General features: G+C 43.4%; 1 protein-coding gene across 2 annotated transcripts in view; it reads right to left on the bottom strand.

The window, feature by feature from the left end:
- Nucleotides 1-2,309: 2,309 nt before the first annotated feature.
- The window catches only part of Fez2 (fasciculation and elongation protein zeta 2), a 41,278-nt gene continuing 22,445 nt past the window's right edge, over nt 2,310-21,142 (bottom strand). Inside the window, exons 6-9 of one of the 2 annotated variants that reach the window (XM_059248516.1) lie at nt 11,019-11,099; nt 8,771-8,846; nt 5,539-5,604; nt 2,310-3,161 (exon numbers count right to left, since the gene is read on the bottom strand). In XM_059248516.1, coding sequence (XP_059104499.1) covers nt 3,145-3,161; nt 5,539-5,604; nt 8,771-8,846; nt 11,019-11,099 — 240 coding nt within the window. In that variant the 3' untranslated portion in view covers nt 2,310-3,144. The remainder of the gene's footprint in view (nt 3,162-5,538; nt 5,605-8,770; nt 8,847-11,018; nt 11,100-21,142) is intronic. The other variant, XM_059248517.1, reaches the window with a different exon arrangement.

Raw genomic sequence — 21,142 nt, 5'->3', positions numbered from 1 at the left:
GTGTGTGTGCACTTTGAGCAACCAGCATCCCACCTGCTATGGAAAGGATATTCCTTTATTAAAATCTTCTTCCTCGTTTGGATTTGCTTTCACTGTTTTCAATTTGCTCACTGGCCAGAGACACCGATGGCAGTTTTGTATCTGCATCACTAATCAGCTCCTGGATATATATATATATATTTTTTTTCAAACAACTGTTTGAAACAACTACTGGAATATTGTCCACAATAAGCTGGAAGTTTGTTGTAGTTTGCCTCAGATATAACTGACTGTATTCTATAGTGTTAACTTTTCAAACAGCTCTTAGCACTTTTATACTAATGACCCACTTGTGCATTGATTTGCCTTTTCAAAATGCTTGTTGTGAAAGACACGGATACCCAGTATGCTTAATGTGAAAAGAAAATGTGTTCTGTTTTGTAAAGGAACTTTCAAGTATTGTTGTAAATACTTGGACAGAGGTTGCTGAACTTAAAAAAAAAATTAATTTATTATTATAATGACCTAATTTATTAATCTGAAGATTAACCATTTTTTTTGTCTTAGAATATCAAAAAGAAAAAGGTGTTCTAGCTGTTTGCATCAAAGGAAAAAAGATTTATTATCAAGGGGCAATATTTTTATCTATTTCCAAAATAAATTTGTTAATGATATGATGTTACTGAAATAGATTTACATCAGCCTGATTAGTATAAAATTTTGTTGACAATTTATCCATTCCTGGCATAAGAAAAAAAAAAACTTTATCCAAAAAAAATTGTAAATGCTTGCTTTTTGTTTTTTCAATCATGGCCATATGAAAATACTAACAGGATATAGGACAAGGTGTAAATTTTTTTTATTTTAAAGATATGATTTATCCTGAGTGCTGTATCTATTACTCTTTTACTTTGGTTCCTGTTGTGCTCTTGTAAAAGAAAAACAAATATAATTTCCTGAAGAATAAACCGGGCATATAGCACTTGGAGTGCACCAGACTTCTGGAGTGTTGGTTTTTGTCTTCATCAAGCGAAGCTGAGAAGGGACGATTTACAGGCAGCTTCTCGGCAGCAAATACACCCTCCATCAAAACCACGCAATTCACAAGCACTTCTGACCTGGGGTAAAAAGCCAAGGGTTTCACAGGGTGGCCTGGTCAGCACACCCCAGCAACAGGAAGAAGCATGGGTGTCCCACAGCAGGTGCTCCTTCCCCAGGAACTCCTGCAGAAAGTTGTCCTTAGACACACTGCACAGGATGCTGCTCTTGCCAAGACAAGAAGCCAGCCAGCGGGCCTGTCTGCTGTCAGTCACAAAGGGGGAAAGGTACTCATCATTAGAACAAACTGAATAGCCCTGTTCCAAAGTACTGCAAACACCAGACCTCCTTAGGTTTTTACAATCTCTCTGTATACAGTGAGATACTTTGGGGATGGGACCTAACTATGAAAAGTATTTGTTTCACATACGTACCTTTCAGACACAGTATCTGGGTGATCTAAGTAACACTTTGATTAACCTGCCCCATGAGGCCAGCTGTGGAATTTTGCACATGACTCTTGGGGTATCATGTTGGTGCTCACAAAGGTTTTAAAACATTTTTGGATTTAAGATTTTGGTGCTTCACCCATCAAAACTAAGTCACCACAGGCTTGGTTTTTGTTTGGTGGGGCATCCTATGCAGTTTACTACTGAAGAACAAAGTGTTTATAAAACAAAATTGGGAAACCCACTGAAAGAAAACTGTCTGGGTATAGGAAAACAGGTGGAATTTGAAGCACAGCCCAGAATAAGTCATAAGCAGGTCAAGGGCTGCTAAACTCATCTTTATAACTCTTTCTTTAGTCTAAGGCACCTTACAAATATCTGTTCTAATCAGCTTCTTCAAGTATTAAGACCGTGGCTTCAGCAATTCAATGGGATGTGGTAAACAGTCCTGCACCTTCACTATCAAGCAAGACACTGAGGTCCACCATGTCCTGAGTACCAAGTGCCATCAGACCTCAGCCAGCTACAACTGCAGCACTCAACAGTATTCCATGGACTGGAGTAGGGGGCGCAGATGCCCTGTATCCACAAGACGCTAAGGTGGTCTCAGTCCACTCATTTTCTCTTGGAGGGGGCTACCATGACGCTTTAGATTCTCACTGCCCAGCAAAATAGGAGGGTGGCTGTCACTGCACAGCGGTGTGGTATGATCTCGAAAGGTCCCTGTCCCACTTTACCATCTAGGCTAATCAGAACCTCCCCGGTGCACATGCCTTAGTGGTAAATTCTACATGCAGTCCAAGCATCAGAAATGTGAGGGCAAAACACAAAGACTCAAGACCCTTAAGTATGTATTATTTTATTAAATGTCATTGACTTGATTGAAGCTGGCAAAAGTGTTCATGATTAGTGCTGTAGCCGTGAGCAGCTTTTTCTAGAAAAGCACACAGGTGTAAATAAAACTGAACACAACCATGAGAACAGGCAGTACCATAGTAGCTCCTTAAGCACCTTAGAGGGCATGGACCTCTTTCAAAACACTTCTTCACAGACACACAACACCCACGTTCATAATGACTCCGAATGGCATCCTAATGGCTCACAAGTCAACAATGGTGAAATAGGCCGAAGTTACAAAATGAGTTCCCAACAGTGTCCGGCATCCACGATCAGGTCAAGGTAGTGCAGGTGTGGCCCATACTCGTCTCAGTCTCTGGGCAATACTGGCAGGTAATTTCTCAAGATGCTCTCAACACTCAACACTGATTCTCACCATCCCTGGAGAACAGCTCCAGTTGGCTCTCCCAGTGCTTGAATCTGTTCTTCAGTCAGTTCAGATGGAGGAAGTCAAAGACCAACAGCCACACTGTCAACAAAACTGTAACGGCATACACAGTTCCTATCCCTCTCTCTCCTCGATCTGCTAAGTCCGAAACCAATTCACAATGGTTAAGTTTTCCAAAACCTATCTCCAGAATTCAAGAGTGCCATAGCTCTCTCGGTGCTAGAATATGATGGATTAGTGAAGTCGTGATCTATTAACACTGAATTGCAAATCCAAGTTCAAGTGTGCTGGGTCTCCAAAAGCAGGGACTCATGATAGCCACCTTCCAGAGTGACACCGTAGGAGGTCAAGCCTGGAGTCCACAGAAGGGGAAACGCTCCAGGTGATGCTGCTCTATGTAGGACACAGAACTACAACAAAGAAAAGAAACAGGGTGAAATGTATCTTCTGCATACACCTGAACTAAACACATGAAATGTTACATACACGCTATATGTATATGAAAAGGCTACCACTAACGATGAGAAGTTCTCTAAGATACATTATTAGAATTTTCCAGAAATGAGACACCTAAAGGCCATGTCTCTTGAGGTACCATATGAGATGTAAGCCCGTCACTCCAGCCCCAAGTCCTGTAACAGCACAGGCCTCTGGAGACGTCAAAGAAGGGCTGGGACAGTGGCAGCCATACTGTGGCCCAGGTCTTGGGTACCGTAACTGAAGTCAACAGCGGCTGCAGGGGGTATCAGTGTGAGAAGTTGCATTCTCCCAGCAGACCCATTCCATCTTAGGCCAGATGGGGTCATTGACCTTGGCTTTCTCAACTTTGCATTAAATCTAAGGAGCTATATTTACACAGCCAGGCCGTAGGCGTCTCTGTTAGGACAGTAGGAAGGCCAGCTAAGCCAGGAGAAGGAGCACCATCACTCTAAGCAACAACAGCCCTCCCACTCAGGGTCCCATGCCCGGGCCCCAGGAAGAGCGACGGTTGACAGGCTGGGTGGAAAAGAGCGTTTCAGGACCCGCAAGCCCACACTGGCCCCTCCCCCAACCCCTGACACTTCTACATTCTGTGTGTGTGTGTGTGTGTGTGTGTGTGTGTGTGTGTGTGTGTGTGGTGTCCCCGTCACGTTCTAGATTACAGCATCACTGCGGGAGTCTGAGCTCTGGCTGCTTTCCAACCCAGTCTGCACAGCATAACACGGAGACAGAAGCGGGTACAGCGTGACCAGAAGGGCTCAAACACAGCCAGTGCCCCGAGTGGGAGGGCAGGCCCAGGAGTGGGGGACACCCGCCTCCCCAAGTGGAAGGACGAGATTTACAGTAGTGGCCCTACATTTTCAAAGTGAAAACTCCTCTTCTCCCACAGCCCTGTCCCCAGGCTACAACATCCTTCAGAAGCCACTGGCCGGCTGTCCTGGCAGAGTCCTCCAGACCCACTGTAATAAGACTGAGACATGTTCTTTATGTTCATCTCCTTCCTGTTACATCCAGGACAAACCTCAGGGCCATCCAGCTTAAAACCAACGCTGGCACAACACAAAAGCAAACAAAGGCGTCAGGTACAAAAAAAAAGTCATTAATTTCGTAGGGAGAAAAGGCAATCCATCGGGGGAAAAAAAAACACTTTTAAACAAGATACCGACTCAGCCCTTTCCACCCGTGTTCACCTCGGGCAAACGGCTGGCTGCTGTTGTTACACGTCAAGTCTCTACAAATGGTACTTCTGCATCCTTCACTGTGAGCCCCTTTCGTTTCTATGAATAAAAAGTCCATCCGAGACAGCAAATGTCTCAGAGGTCACGACACTTTTATCTCCTAACTGGGGGAGGAGAGAGCCAAAGACAGCAGTAATGAGAAGAGCTTGCTCTCCAAACCCAGACTACGAGATGTCAACTCTGTGCCGCTTTCCAATCCGGGCCGTGAACAAACGCTGCCTTTAACAAGGAGCTCACTGCCCAGCAGCCACTTTTCCTATAACTGAGTGAGCTCTCTAGTCCCCTCGGCTCAGGACGGACTATTAACACTTGTGCCCTTTTCTCAGCAAATGAGGCCCGTTATCTTATGACTTCTTTTCCCTCCTCAGTACCCCCAGCCCGAATGATCCAGATCGTGTGCTCTAATATTTACAGCCCATGTCTCACTGTTGAGAAGTGTCGTTTTTCTCCTTCCCTTCTCTACCTGAGACTTTGGTCTGTTCTGTGCTCCCCTTGGCAGTGTCCACAATTTTTCCTCCACCATCTGCCCTGGCAGATCTGTCCTTCTGGAATTTCCTATTGCCCTCGAGGTAACAGACACCACCCTTCCCAAGCTTCCAGGACCATTATGTCCATACCTGATACTCAGAAAGAGTGGACATATCTTTTAATTATTTTAAAAGTGTATTTATTTTTTGAAGCAGGGTCTCACTATGTACGCCATGGCATGGCTGCCTGGAACTCTCTATGTAGACCAGGCTGGCCTCAAACTCAGAGCTCCACCTTCCCTCTGCCTCCCGAGTCCTGGGATTGAAGGTGTGCACCACCACACCCAGAGCCCAATGTCTTTTTAATTCTCTCCTCCAGTAAGTGTTCACCACTCAGCTGTGGGAATACTTTCCAGCTCAGGATCTCAAACAGAAGCTACGTTCTGTAGAGCCCAAATGTTACAGCCATCCATCAGTCCCCTATCTACCGTCACTGTACATTAACAAAGCTGTGCGAACATTTTCTTCTGTCAACAAGAGGATGCATTTCCTGATTAATCACGGCTCCTCAGCCACTGCTCCCACACCATCATAAAACTCACCTTTCAGAATATAGTCAGTTAACAAGCTTGGAACTTTCTCACTGTCCTCCTTCATGGCCCGCAGAACTACAAAATAAGAAAAAGACAGTGGCAATAACTCATGGTTCAGGTCAAAATGATGTTTAATCTCAAAGTTGTAGCCTTAGTCCTAATGAATGATACAGTGTAACTGAGCCACACAAATTACACATAGATTCTTTTCTAGATAAGGGAATACAGTGAAGAAGTGAGATTCATTTCCCTGGTTTAACGTTCCCAAGCCTGGAGGCAGGCAAGAGGCACTGGGCTGTGTGTGGAGCATCTGCTTTGTTCTAGTGGATGCTGGGAAGTAAGTGAAGGACAGTATATTGTGCGCTTTGATGAGCCGTGAACCCTCAAAGGTCCTCAGAACTGGAGGACCTCCTGGAGAAAGGGGAGATTTAGCTGTACTCTCCAAATAATACACAAGTCAGATTTAGAGGAAAACATTTAAAGAGCAAATGAAGAAAGACCTAAGAGGCAACTCTGCATCGGGTAGGCTCTGAACACCTTCTCTGCTAGGGAAGAAGATGAGGAGACATCTCATAAAGAGATCACGTGTATGTGTGTGCGTGTGTGTGTGTGTGCGTGTGCACGTGCGTGCGTGTGTGTGTGTGTGTGTGTGTGTGTGTGTGTGTGTGTGTGTGTAGACCAAAACAGAAACACCAGCCACTCAGCATTAGGTTTTCAGTCTTGGTTTTTAATCTAAATTAAAGATTAAAATTCACAACTGGACCTTCACAGTTAATTTTTCCCCTAGATGTATGAGAAGACTGCACGGTGTAACCATCCAATCAGCCGTCTGGGGTTTTTAACTCTGGATCCACCACATCTCTAACTCTGAATAAGGACTTTATCGCCCTGTGTACAAAGTTCCTCATCTGTAACCTAAGGGAAATACCTAGGTCTGTCTCAGAGGCTGTATGATGAGGATCCAGCTCCTCATTACATATGGACGACATATACAGTGACTTCTGTTAAACACAACTGTTGTAACTCTCATGATGAGGAAGGCCACCCACCCATAAATGGCTTTTGTTCTGTGGTAGCAGCAGAGGCCATGGTGTCCCCAAATGTCTTCACCAGAGAAACACTTCTCCTCATCTACTGTCAACAGCATCATCACAGCTGTCTTAGAGTGGACATTACTCCGTTGCCCAAAGATGCCCAGAGATTCCCAAAATTGTGTCCATATAGGAAAGCAGCATCTAAGAACCATCTAAGAACGTTCTAGGGATGCAACACTCTAGGGAATGGCAATGACTTTGGTCTCGTCCCCGCGCTGAGGTGCTTGGGGTGGGTTCAATAATTCCTGTTTTTCTGCGCAGTATTTATGTTCCCTCCCTCAGACATCTGTTAGGCTCAGCACTGCCGCTTTCAATCAGGTTTCAAACTTTTTTAACTTCTCTATAAAAATCACATTCCGAGGGCCAGTGTCATCGGGGTTGAGTTGCCCAAGAATTAAGAGACTCAGCCCCCGTAATTAACTGTCTTATGTGATCTTGGACACTCACAAATTTGCAAGCTCTTGCTGAAGATGAGAGGACTGGCCACCCAGCTGAGCTCTGGCTTCTTTATCTTAGACTGACTGGCATCACTTGATTTATCTACATCTAAATATAAGACTTTTTATGTACTATTCACCATGGAAAAGAGTAAACAACTGAGGTTAGTAGGCAGCCGAGGGGCTGAGAGGGAGCCGCTGGTCCCCCTCAGGCTTCCCACCCATGTGTCACCATCAGTATCCACCCACGCGGTCCATTTGCATGTCCTTCCGTAAGCAATTATCACAAAAGTTACAATTAGAAGTAATCTAAGTAACAAATCTAATCCTTTATACTTTGTTTGTCGTGAGACAGGGTCTTACTCTGTAGCCCAGGATGGTTAAATCTCATAATCTCACGGCAATCCTCCTGCCTCAGCCTTCTCAGTGCTGGAATACATATGTGAGCCACCATGGCCAGCGCTCAATCCCTTCACTTTCTTTCTTCTTTTTGTTTTTTAGTGAGATTTGAACAACTATTTATTTACTTGTTTGTCTGTTTGTTGTGTGGGTAGGTGGGTGTTTTGCTTACATGTCTATTCGTGTATCATTTATGTGTCTGGAAACTGTGGAGGCCAGAAGGGGCATCAGATTTCCTGGAACTAGAATCACAGACAGTTGTGAGTTGCAAACTGAACCCAGGTCCTCTGGAAGAGAGGCCAGTGCTCTTAACCACAAAGCCCAAGCCAAGCTGATTGTGACTTACCCCAAATCATATGTAATTTATTTGCTATAGTACCGTAAGCTGAGAAAATATTTTTATCCTAATTTTCCAATGCTACCAAGAAAGAGAAAGTGACTTCCAAGAATATCCCTAAAAATAAGTGACCAGATTTCTGTGGCTTTTTTTTTTTTTTTTTTTTTTTTTTTGGTTTTTCGAGACAGGGTTTCTCTGTGTAGCTTTGCGCCTTTCCTGGAACTCGCTTTGGAGACCAGGCTGGCCTCGAACTCACAGAGATCCGCCTGGCTCTGCCTCCCGAGTGCTGGGATTAAAGGCGTGCGCCACCACCGCCCGGCATTCTGTGGCCTTTTATAACTACTCTAAGACATGCTTAATACATCTACTTACTAATCTCACAAACCATTTTAAAATGTACTGCCACACACATGTGGAGTACCTTTATCTGCTTTATTCATTAATATATCTACAGTGCTCAGAAAAGAGCCTGGCATACAGCAGGTCCTGGCATACAGCAGGTCCTAGCAACGTTTGCTGAGTGAATGCATGTTCTTAAAAATCTCCCTACAACTAATACCTCTGGTTTTCCGTTCACAAGAAGGTGGGGTGTTTACCCTAAAATCTCTAAGTCTTTCCTATTCAGCCACTAAAGTCACATAAGACCCACAAAGCATTTTATTTGTTGACAGACATGTTCTCATGTAAGATGATGGAGATTCAAGGTACATGTTTTCTAGTAAAAAAAATAAATAAGCTCACAGATAATTCAAAAATTAAGAAGAAAAAATTCAAACAATGAACACCAGAGTCAGCACTACATTTGATATTATAGTTATTCATTTCACTGTCATAAGAATAAAGGATGCCATCCATCATTTACCAGCCTCCACTGACAAAATAAATAAAAATCAAATCCAGAAATGAAAACCAAGAGTTTAAGAATCAGCAAGAGTCAAAGGAGTAAGCAAACAAGTAAATTTGTTTCTGCTCACTTTTTGTTAATATCTGAAGATCCTCGACGGACGGTGGGCCATTCTTTCTCTCATAAGGGATGACTGTCGTCAAATACTGCCAAGGTAAAGGGGGGGAGAAAAAGCATCGTTTAGGCCTGAATAAATTCACCTTCAAAACAGTGCAGTTCCTAGACGGCCTACTCTAGAACACGAACAAGAGCTGGTTTGGAAACGAGCGCAGGGCACAGGCAGCAAGCCCCCAAGTCTGACTCTTTCCACTGGGGCTCACTTTTCTCCCCAGTTCTCCCTGCTGTGTGTGAACCTCACAGCAACATCAACAACCACCTCCCTGTGGTTCAGCCATTGACCATTCCTCAGACCTCAGCCTGAGGACCACTGGCTCAATTTGCTCATTTTTAAGGTGGAGTCTTACCTAGCACTCTCCCTGCAAGTTTTCAACACAGTTTCACAACAGTGATTAAGCTAACAGCATAGTTTTAACAATACTATACAACTGATCATTTCTGGAAGTCAAATCATTCCTTTTCAGACCATTCTTATTCTGACTGAAAGCCACGGTCAAATGAATAACATGATGACATTTCAGAACACAAAGCAGCTTCTTCTAGACATGAATAACGAAGACTCACTTCCCCAAACAATTACTGAAACATATAATTAATATTTAAATGATTGTATAAGTATGCATAAGTGATTTTAGATATTAGAGATGAGAAAAGTGAGAAAGAATGGCCTAAAAGGTAAATGAATAATAAAAATAATCTCCAAATTTGTCACAAATTGCCCAGCCAGTTCACTCTCTCTAAAGGCTCATGATTATCACACTTGCATCCAAAGAGAGAAAAGAAAATCTCATGAAAGCATGTTCTAGAAATAACTGTCTAGAATCTTTATTCTGGAGTTCAGGGCAGTTTGCAAAGGCTCACATAGAAAGTTGGTGCCCTGGCCAGTCCTTGAGCTTCTTCAAGCTTGTCCTCCATGTTCGTTCTCAATTCCAACTCTGTTCCTAATCCCCATGGACTGTGTGAGTCTATAAATAAAATAACTGGGCCCGAGGTCCAGACAGTAGGAAAAATGAGCTGTTCCACTTTTTTAAACCGAAGTGCCCCACAGCCTTTCTGGACTAGACTTCTCCAGGTAAGGCTCAACTGTACAGCCCAGTATGTTTCTTTATAAAAATGCCCATAAAAGACGGGCATGTGCCCCCCCCCCGAAGATTTCAGTCATGCATCAAACATGAAGCATCATCAGGAATCTATGCCGTGGCCGTGGGCCCACCTCCTCATGAGTCAGGTCAGTTTGGAAGCTATTTTTCCTTCCTGCGGGTTGATGGAGGTACGTGGCAGAGAATAAAAACTAGGATTCAACCGTCCCCATGGAGCCTCTCTCTCTACCAGCTGTGAGTGGCAGTGCAAGCCTGCCCTCTTTAGTACCAGTCCTCGCCCCCGAGTGATACACAAAAACCCTCTGTAGAATCACCGGGCATTTGGTTCTTTGGATTCAACTGCCTACACGTCCCATTGGCACACCTTCTTCATCATCCAAGACCTAGCCTACGAGAGTGTCTTTCTTCAAATGGAGTTTTCCAAGAGGGAAAGATAATTTCAAACACAAAACAGTCACCAATATATACACTTCCCATGTTTGTGACCCTCCTCTGAATTACGCCGAACTGTAAATACAAACCAAGTCACTTCACATTGGACTGTACAGGCTCATGGCATAGATTTCTGTATACATGATATATTGATTGTGCCTCACTTGGCCGACAACTGAGCTGGCTCACCATACAACATGTGCAATTTCAGATACAAGAGGTAAAATATACTCTCTGCATATTTTTTACCTAAGACTCTATAATCTCAAAGATACCAACCTCTGGCCACATTCTCCTTAAAATGAGATCTTCTTTCCCAGATTTTTGTAGAGCATCATGTTCCAGTTCAGCTGTCTCCACAACCAGCCCTTTCTGAGCATGCAATCCATTATGTCAGTATATTAATATCTATTTGTTAGAGGTGGGCATGAGAAACTGGGGCCCTGAAACCGGCTTAAGAACGCAATTAGTCTGTTGTCCAATCTAAATGCTCTTTCCCCCCCCCCCCCGAGGGGGATTCTCTTCATTATTGGGACTGCAGATATAATGAACCTGTGCTTCTCTCCTGCAGTGGTCTTAATAAATTAGTAAAAGTGCCAACTTTCAGGGCCCACACAGACAGAGAAAAGGAACAAGCAGAAGGAGAGGAAAATAAGGATAATGGAGCACCTGTTTCTCTCCACCTGAGTTTCCAAAGGTGTGGCGGAGGCCATTCTGAATGACATTTGAGATCCCTTCCATGCTGAAGCGCTAAAGGCAGCAGTGTATGGCCCAGGAAGAAAAGGACAGAGAGAGAAGTTCAGAGACTTTTAGTAGAATGTTCCGTGATGATTTTCCGTGCCCAACAGACAAGCAGTTAGAAAATGCCACAATTACTCATTCTCATAAAGCAGACGAAATCATGCTGTTTAGAAACTGTTTGTGCTTCCATGCCTGTATGAGTCCAGTGCAAAACCCACTGCTGGTAGGCCGTCATTCCCCCAGAGATCGTCCCTGGTGTAACTAACAGATTTGTTCCCGTTTCTTATAAATGTCAGCTATACACACATTTTATTTCGCACACAATTTTTAAGATACCTTTGGATACTGTTTACCTACATTTCATCCCAAGACTGACAACTTGATCCTGAGTAACGGGCCTATTCTGGGCTCAAGTTCACATCGTTCTACCCTCAGTTTGGGGAAGACAAAGCTAACGTTTGGCAGATGAGCATGCTGCCACCCAGGGAGTCGACTGTTCCCACTCACTCTCCAGGCACCCGCCACTGCCTTGCTGCCAAAAGAAAATGTGAACTGGAAGATGGCATGTGCTTCCTGGGGAGCAGAATGGATCCCATTTTACCAGCTGAGCACCCCAAAACTTTTGTGAAGACTATCCACGCTGTTTGTAGAAAACAATTTCAGCTGATTTCTCCCAGCAACCTCCAAGAAGACTTCCTGGAATTCACTGCACTCAGATGAGACTTTCTTTTTCCTGTCAGTGACCTATCTGTGTTTGTAACCAGCCTGCACAGTCACATGCATGGTAAAAAGGGCCACTGGTACCTGTCTAAGAGCTGAGTCAAAGGCAGGAGAGAGATTCTTGCAGCATGACTAACTAAGGGAAGGCTCCTGAGAAGGAAGCTGTCCTCTGACTCACCGGATGGTGCCTTTCCCTGGAATTTCAGGGAGAAAGTTGAGCCAGTAAACACTGAAGGAACAAACTCGAACACATTTTTCCAGGTCCCAAGGAAACCACAGCAGTTGTCTCTGCTCTCATAAAATGTATACACTTGTCCAAGTGATCTCTAAGTGTGGCCCAGGTACAAGTTAAGAGGCAGCTGAAATTCTCCTAGAGGTACACGAACTCAAACACCTTCATATCATCAAGACATGATCTTTTCCTTAATTACTGTTGTATATTCATCGTGCACAGTTAGGCTTCATGCCATTTCTTTCAAGTCTATCATATACAGCACTCCAGTTCTCTCAGTATGTCACAAGCTACAGTGCAATATTCCGAAGGACAGACAGCATGCAGAAGCAGAGCTGAGACGCCTGTCCTTCAGTGACGCCGCACATCCCCGAGACTGACAAAAACAAACACCAATGACATTTTCCTAACCAAAAGCTTTCCAGTTACATTCTAGGAAAACTTACCATTTATATAAGAATTAATCATTTAGCTCTGGTACTTTGAATGAATTAATCTTTTATTAGTTTTAATTTTTAATACAGTAAATATTGATCAATTTAATATGTATGAAGTAAAGCCCTCTGAGGCCCTCAATAAATATTAAAGAGTGGGAAGGACCCCTGATTATCAGAGAGCCTGAGAAATACAAACAGGGTTACCCCTCAAGGAGGCAGACTGTGCTTCTGGTCCAGCCCCACCAGCCCAGGGCACCGCTGAACCCCGAGGGCACCCACACTTGTCCTGTGGGAGTTGTTCAGTACACCTCGCCTTCTCTACCACTCTCCTGCCCTACCTTTTCCAGATCCATATCCACACACAGTTTTCTGTTGGCAAGAATCAATTATCTGGTTGATAATTGACACTTCCACATGAATATAACTTTTTTTTTCTTTTTTTTTTTTTTTTTTGGTGGATTTTTGAGACAGGATTCCTCTGTGTAATAGCTTTGGCTGTCCTTGAACTCGAGTTGTAGACCAGGCTAGCCTCGAACTCCCAGAGATCCGCCTGCCTCTGCCTCCCCAGTGCTGGGATTAAAGGCGTGCGCCACCACATCTGGTTAACGATTACTTTTGATGGAAGAGATAGTTTTTACAATAAAAACCTACAAACAACTAGTTTTGAAGATTCTTCACACACCACATTGTAATTTGTTCCCTGTTTTTAAAACAGATTATCCAGAGAGATGACGTCACAGGCTCCTACGTCAGCAATAAACACGATAGGAAATGATTTTCAAGTAAACAAGTCAGCTCCTTATTTAAGCATTCTATAAAATTCATTCCCTTGGAAAAGCACTTAAAACAATGCTTGTTTCAGTCTGCATTACCTGGCTCCATTTTCTGTGGACACGCTAAAGCTAGGTAAGAACTCAGAAAACCTCAAGCTGGACAAAGGAGTCAGAACGCACATGCGAGAAAACTCAGGTACAGTCCAAATTCATTAGCTTTATTTTCCCAGTCAAAACCTAATTAGGATCACTGAAGGAAAAAAAACAAACAAAGCCAAACAAAAAGAAGGTCCATACACATTCATAAGACGCATGTGTAGTTTCAGATTTCCTTTTTAAATACACAGACGTGAGCACCACTGAACTATTTCAATCACAAGAAAGTGAGGGATGATGTTCACACCATCAGAACTCTAGCCTGGTAGGAAGAAGTCAAAATACAACCACGGGAAACCCACGCAGGCTGGAAAACACAAGCCCGCCCGCCCACTGAGGCTAGCCAAAGAAACTGAAGTCCAAGTCTCCCAACAAAACCTCGGCCATGCCTGTGCCGGCAGACACAGCCAAGGGCACCCAGCCCCGGAGCACTCTGCAGCCAACGGCCAAGCCAGAGGAGCAAGGCGGCACATGGCAGGACCCTACTGCACTTTGTACCACTGCAAAAAAAAAAAAAAAAAATCATCTAAATAGACAGTCGAGAGACTCTAGGGACACAGGGTGTGTGTGTGTGTGTGTGTGTGTGTGTGTGTGTGTGTGTGTGTGTGTGTCAGAGAGAGAGAGACAGAGAATACACAACACAGAACCCAAGAGAGAGAGAGAGAGAACACAACACAGAACACAATTAACAGATCTGGCTGAGAACTGAGTGTTCTAGCTACTATGAATGCCAGCCTCCCTGGGAAACTGAGTCACAGCTCTCCCCTTCACTCATTCCCACCCTTTTTTCTACGAGCTTTCTCAGTGACCAAACCCTCAACCTACTTTCCCCAGAGTTATCTTCTTTAACATTCAAGTCCAAAGACACTTCAGATCCCTGTGAGACTTACAGGAATCCCTGTTCACCAGTTCTTTTCTCTGGATTCTTGACACCACATTCTTGAGTATCCAACTGTCCCTGCCCAGTGTTCCCCTGGGTTCCAATCCCATTTGGGTTTTTCAACTGTCACACTGTGTGTGTGTGTGTGTGTGTGTGTGTGTGTGTGTGTGTCTGTCTGTCTGTCTGTCTCTGTGTGTGTCTGTGTCTGTGTGCCTGTGTCTAAGAATAGGTCTTGCTACACTGTCCAGGCTAGCCTCCAACACCTAGACTCAAGCATTCTCCTTCTTCAGCCTCTGAGGGATTGGGACAACAGGCACTTGTCAAAAGCTACTGTGCCCAGCCATTAACGATATTTGTGATGGGAGACACAGGGCACAATATCTGCAGAAGGATGGACAGGAGTGGGAGCAGAGAAAGACTAAGTCAATTTTTCATAGATTTTATGGAAACACAGTCAGATGAGATGCACCTTTATGTCCCTAAAAGCACAGCTTTGTCCTCAGCATAAGAGGACCTGATCAATTGAGCCACAAGGCTCTATCCTGGGGATGTCTTTCTGCATGCTGTGAATGTGTTGCTCTGATTGATTGATAAATAAAACGCTGATTGGCCAGTAGCCAGGCAGGAAGTATAGTATAGGCAGGATAAGCAAAGAAGAGAATTCGGGGAAAAGGAAGGCTGAGTCAGGAGATGCTGCCAGAAGCAAGATGTAAAGTACCCGTAAGCCACAAGCCATGTGGCAACTTATAGATGAATAGAAATGGGTTAATTTAAGATGTAAGATCTAGATAGCAAGAAGCCTGCCACGGCCATACAGTTTATAAGTAATATAAATCTCTGTGTGTTTACTTGGGTCTGAGCAGCGGCAGGAGCTGGGTGGACACAGGAAAACTTCAACTACTAATGGTGCCCAATGTGGGGCAAGAGTTTTCACCTAAAACCTTAAAAAGAAGATTCTAAAACGAAGCTAAAAACAGCTTCCTAGTTGTCTCTCTCAAGTTAGCGGCAGCCTGCAGGCTTGAGCTACTCTATGGCGGGTTCCTGCGTGTGAGCTTGACCTACAGCACGGCGGGAATGAGGCGTCTGCAAGCCGCACATTACACTGCGTGGTGAATTTAGCTTTTGCTAGTACAGACAAAAAAAAAAAAAAGGTTTCTGGGCTACACGCTGCTTTGATAAAAGCATAGACCCACACTGCTTCTGAGAGTCGATGGTACACATGCTCCCAGACCCAGAGCTGGCGGTAAACGTAAACTGCCATGTTGGGAAGCTGAGATGGGCAGAGCCAGCAGCCACTGCTGCTGTTTCAGTTTTAGTAATGCTGCAGTTTAAATCACAAAATGACAGATTCAGATGGAACAGTTTACAATGTGTGTAAAAGTGTACGGAGGCTTGGGAGAGAGACAAAAAGGGATATACGCAGTTATATGAAGAAATAGTTTTAAAAAATAAAGCCTTTAAAGAGAAAGTAAAAGTAGTATAAAAATGAGCCACGTAAAGATGGATAATACACAGAGAATCTGGGTTGTGTTGTCTTTGTGATTTTTTTTTTTTTTTTTGGTTTTTTTTTTTGAGACAGGGTTTCTCTGTGTAGTTTTGTGCCTTTGCTGGAACTCACTCTGTAGCCCAGGCTGGCCTCGAACTCACAGCTCTGCGTCCCAAGTGCTGGGATTAAAGGCGTGCACCACCACTGCCTGGCCATCTTTGGGATTTTTAACTGCAGAAAGATATTTGATTATAAAGGCTGCTCAGTTAAACCAGTATGTATATTTTAAAGGTGCTCTATAGCAATTCCTACTCATGCTGGAAAATATGTGCAAAGTTTTACAAGAACCCAGGAGTCACATGCCAGTCAAAAGTATCTGGAATCAGAAAGAGAAACGTAATGTCAACCTGGGCAGAGAAAGGCCAGACTCAAAATCAGAGTTCTAGGTCTTCTTCTCCCAGCTCTGCTAGCTCTACCATGACTCACCTACTGAGGCCTGCATCTTCACCAGGAAGGAGATAGTCAAGAGATATAATCTGAAGGACTTCTGATTTAAATATTCTATGAACATATGAATTACCTCAAACAAAAAGATACATTATTTTTAAGAAGGCAAATCAAGTCAAACTACACACACGCACAAACACACATGCACAAACTGACCATCAGACAACCAAAGTGTCCACACACACACAACCGTGCACACACAAATCAACCATCAGACACAAGTGCCACACGAAGCTGTAAGTGCTCCAGAGTGACAGCAGAGTCAGCAGATGATGATCAATGATTTATTTCCAAGTCTTTGTTTCCTTAGGAGGACGTGAGTATGTTCTCAAGAGAGAGACTGGGTATCCTGCATCCCTCCATCACAGTGATCTTCACAGGGCCTGGGTCATAGGAAGGGTCTGTAAAATTACCTGCCACACTCCAGGTGTGACACCCCTAACACCAGAAGCCAAGAGACTCCGAGCCTGGAATTTTCTCACCATATTATAAGGCCTCTAAACTTCTTAGGTAGGAGAAAGAAAAATAACCCAGAAAGAAAAAGCCATCTAAGTATGAACAGAGACTGATGGCATGACGGGACACAAAACTATTGAGTCAAAGGAGTGAAGTGTGGCATTCCGGAAGTTTCCACCGAGGGATCGAGCTTAGGAAATCAACAGGAGATTAACAAGGGCAGGCAAAATAATCTCCACGGCATGATTTGTAAAAGGTCCAGCAACTAAGAACTAAAGCCTGGGCTAATAAAAGGAAGCAGCAGAGGATCAATGAACCAGAAGGGAGAGAGAATAGATGAGCAGGACAAGCGGGAACTGGAAGAACCTGGAAAAGAACTCCACCGAGAAACGATAGGTTGTGCCTCACAACTGCTCCATCAACTAAAAAACAGAAACACCCCATTTATGGAAAGCAAAATGTATTTCAGAAGATAAAACCTCAGAGACAAATTAAATTGACTTTTTAAAACTATCATGCCATCGAGAAATGCTAGACTTACAATCTGGAGAACAGATGCGGTATTACTAGGTGCTGAACTGGTACAGGGGTAAGAATTTTTTCTACTTAAATTTTCTAAGTAAAAGAAAGAAAGTGAGGAGAGGACGAAAGGGGCACTTCTCTGTTCACCGTTTCTCAGGGGAGGGACCACAGGCATGTCCAGGCACTGGCCACTAAGTCTTGAGCCAAAGAATACTGAATGGTAGGAACAATGCTGGAGACCTGTTACACTCTAATTAAAATGAATCCTTAAGATGAATGAAAATATTAGGAGTGTCAGGAGCCAATCTTCCGTCCTCCCTCCATTCAATCTACCATTCCCACTTATGAAGCAGAAAATCCAAATGGAAGCCGGGCGGTCCTTTAATCCCAGCACTCGGGAGGCAGAGCCAGGCGGATCTCTGTGAGTTCGAGGCCAGCCTGGTCTACCAAGTGAGTTCCAGGAAAGGCGCAAAGCTACACAGAGAAACCCTGTCTCGAAAAACCAAAAAAAAAAAAAAAAAAAAAAGAAAATCCAAATGGCCCAGCACAGAAGCGAAACATTGGGGCAGCTTCAGGTTCTAGGGGATCCCCCACTGCCTCTTGAGGAAGGAGTTAACAGTTCCCCAAACGCCCTGCTTGGAATGGAGTGTTTTACATGAACCCGTATACAGGCAGGAAGGTGATTAAGCATTACAGTATTTGTCTTATTGTTGCCCTTGCTACAGAGAAAATACCAAAGCCATGGAGCAAGGTCAGGGGAAGGAAGGGGCCATCTGACATAGAACACAGAGCCTTCAGTAACTCAGAACATTCAGTCGCCTCTCACCATTTCCTTTTCTGGCGAGGGTATGAATGGAGAGTCTCAAAATCATCGATCCTCTGGAAACTTTCTTCAGACGAAACCAAGAGCAACACAGCGTAATATTTGGAACTTAAAAAAAAATCTATAAAACCTAAAAGACAGAGAAAGAAGCCAAGAGCTCTGAGCCCATATACAAGCTGCCTGGGTAGTTCAAAGGAAGGAAATGGGAAATGCAAGCCAATGCTGGCTCTTACCTCTAGAGAGCTCTGCATCCCCTCTAGAGAATTCTCCTGCCCCTCTAGATAATGCTATACTTCCTCTCTCCATGCATGCTAGTTTTGTGAGCTAAGGCCTCTGTAGATCTAACATTTGCTTATCCAAGATATGGCAATAAGAATATTGTTAATATGCATTCTAGGGTGGTTGTGCAGATTTAAATGAAATAATACACGGAAAGAATTGAGCAATGTGCTTAGAAAAGATCAATATTCAAAGAAGTCTGGACTCTATTCACTTAAAGGGGGGCTAGAATTAGAGTCATCGCTCCCAAAAGAAATCATGACATCCTTCTACATTTGCCCAGAACAGCAGAAATTGCATCAAGTTGTCCAGTTATAAATAAGATGGCAACTGAGAAACACTGGACTCCTGACTGCGAGCCGTAGCAGAAAGGACTAGAGACCACGGGAAGAAATGGTCTACAGCAAGATCTAGGAATCAGCTAGAACTCTGAAGGTCATTTTGAACAATCAAGAGAATTTGAAAACTTTCAGCAAACTCGAGAGCAACAAGAAGCAGACATGGTGTTGGAGTGTGTTTGTTATTTCCTATAATCCTCGATATCAACTCTTTCTATGCAGGGCCCTTCACCAGTTCAACCAATTTCACAAACAACCACCACCACAAAACAGCATCCAACACGGGGGAAAACAAAGCTAGGAAGGCGGCCAGGAGCCTCAGCTGGTTCCGCCTGCACGTCTACTCTATGACTTATCTGAACCACCTGAACAGGTCTCTACCTAGCCACAGCTGCTTGCAAACTTCCAGTAGCAAAGCTGTGTCAGAAACACGGGTAAGGAAAACAATTAAGGAAAGGCTTTTATCTATTTTTCACTTCTTCTCATCGGCCCTTCCTCTCTTAATATTCTTACACTCAGGGAGTTCAAAAGAAGGTAAAATAAAAATATAATTACTATTCCCCACAAGTCACATCAGATTGGATAGTTTGACCACTTTCAAGTACTAATTTACTGAATAGTTTTGGTTTTTAGCAAAACAAAGATCTTAGAATTGAGCAGAAAACATTAGAAGGGTATGAAAAACGAATGAAAAGCAATAGTACAAAATTACATTCAGTTAATATATACTACATTAGCTTGGATGGGTGTGGTGGCCCCCATACCCAACTGAGAAGCTACTGAGAGCTGATGGCTTCTGGGAGAGATCAGTTTTCATTAAGGGTATTTATGGCCCCTAATAGGTGAACCACGCATCAGTGGATGGCCTCATACCCATGAGTAGATGGGGACCACAAATTGGATTATAAAAAAGGGGGTATACCAAGGTAGGAAAGGGTAAGGAGGCAGAAGACATATCTAAGCTACCAAGCAGAGTGCTGGGTGAATATGGTCAAAATACATTGTTTGCATGTATAAAATTCTCAAAGAATAAAAATATTATATTTTTAAAAAAGCTACAAGAAGTAAAGCACAGACTCCTGGCTTTTTACTACAAAGGAAATATTACTTCACTAGATAATACTAATCTTTAAGAAAATAATATAACATATAAAACAGTTCATAGTTTTGCTTTATCAAAAATAATAAATATTATATATCCAAGTTTTTTCCCTACGCCACAATAATCTTCTATGTTGTTTACACTAATTTTTGGGAACTATTCTTTGCAATACAGTAAAGTATAGTGTGCTAGGAGTATAGCTTAGCTGTACAGCTCTTGCCTGGCATGTGTGAGGCCCTAGGCTCAATCCCAAGGAAGCAAGGAAGAAAGGAAAGAAGGAAGGGGGAGGCGGAGGGAGGGAATGAGGGATAATAGGAGGAGGGAAGGAAAGAGAAAAGGAAAAAGGAAAAGAAACGAATACTGTCAATTATAATCAACAAATTACTGTTGAAATGTATTAATATTTGCATTTGAGGATGCAAAGCAAATTCATCCTTTCATGGAGAACGATTTAAAAAAGGACCAATCAGCACCTTCTCCACTCATTTTCTGTTAAATCACCTTCTATCACTATGGGAAAAAACACTGTGACCAGGTGGCACCCAACGTTTTTATCCCTTTTAGGCATTCCCAAAGTAGAGACAACTGGTCTACCTGCCAGGCCCCTTTGTTTAGCTACTAGCTCAGACACACAGAGAACCAAGGTCTATTGTTGGGCCAGGGGTCTTTGAGGCCTGAAGATGGTTTGGTCAATGCATGACCACCTTGTAGGCTAAACTCAGACTACTGAAGAGAAGAGCTGCCAAACAACAACCTCTTAGGCTCGAACATGGCAATATTTTATATAATTACATACCATGGTCTTTCTGTCTATTCAAATCCAAATTGAGTTTACATTTTTCCCTCAAATTAAAAAAAGATTCATTTTTATGTTATGTGTATGAGTATCATACCCACATGTATGTGCACTACATGCGTGCAATGCTCTTGGAGGCCAAAGAGGTCATTAGATCTCTTTAGTAAAACTAGAGTTAGAGATGGTTGTAAACCAACTGATAAGGGTGCTGGAAAATCATCCCAGGTCCTCTAAAAGAGCAAGTCCTCTTAACTACTGAGCCCTCTCTCTCCAGTCCCTTCCCTAATATTACGTATACTCTATTTAAATCAGGAGCTGGCAAGCTCTTTCTGGAAAAGGTCAAATAGTAAGTATTTTAGGCTTTGCTGGCCGCACAGCCTCCAGTGAAATGCTTTAACTCTGTCTCCATAGTATGAAAGCAGCCACAGGCACCACGTAGATCGGATGGATATGGCAGTGTTCCAATAAAACTTTATTTATAAAATAGAGGAGGGATTTGGCCCTTGGGGAGTAGCAGTTTGCTTTGCTATCTTAGCAAAAGTTCA

The sequence above is a fragment of the Peromyscus eremicus genome, chromosome 22, assembly GCF_949786415.1.
Source record: "Peromyscus eremicus chromosome 22, PerEre_H2_v1, whole genome shotgun sequence".
In the NCBI taxonomy this organism is placed as follows: Eukaryota; Metazoa; Chordata; class Mammalia; order Rodentia; family Cricetidae; genus Peromyscus; species Peromyscus eremicus.
Note: the sequence above shows the minus strand (reverse complement) of the source record. Positions and strands in the feature narration are given on the sequence as shown.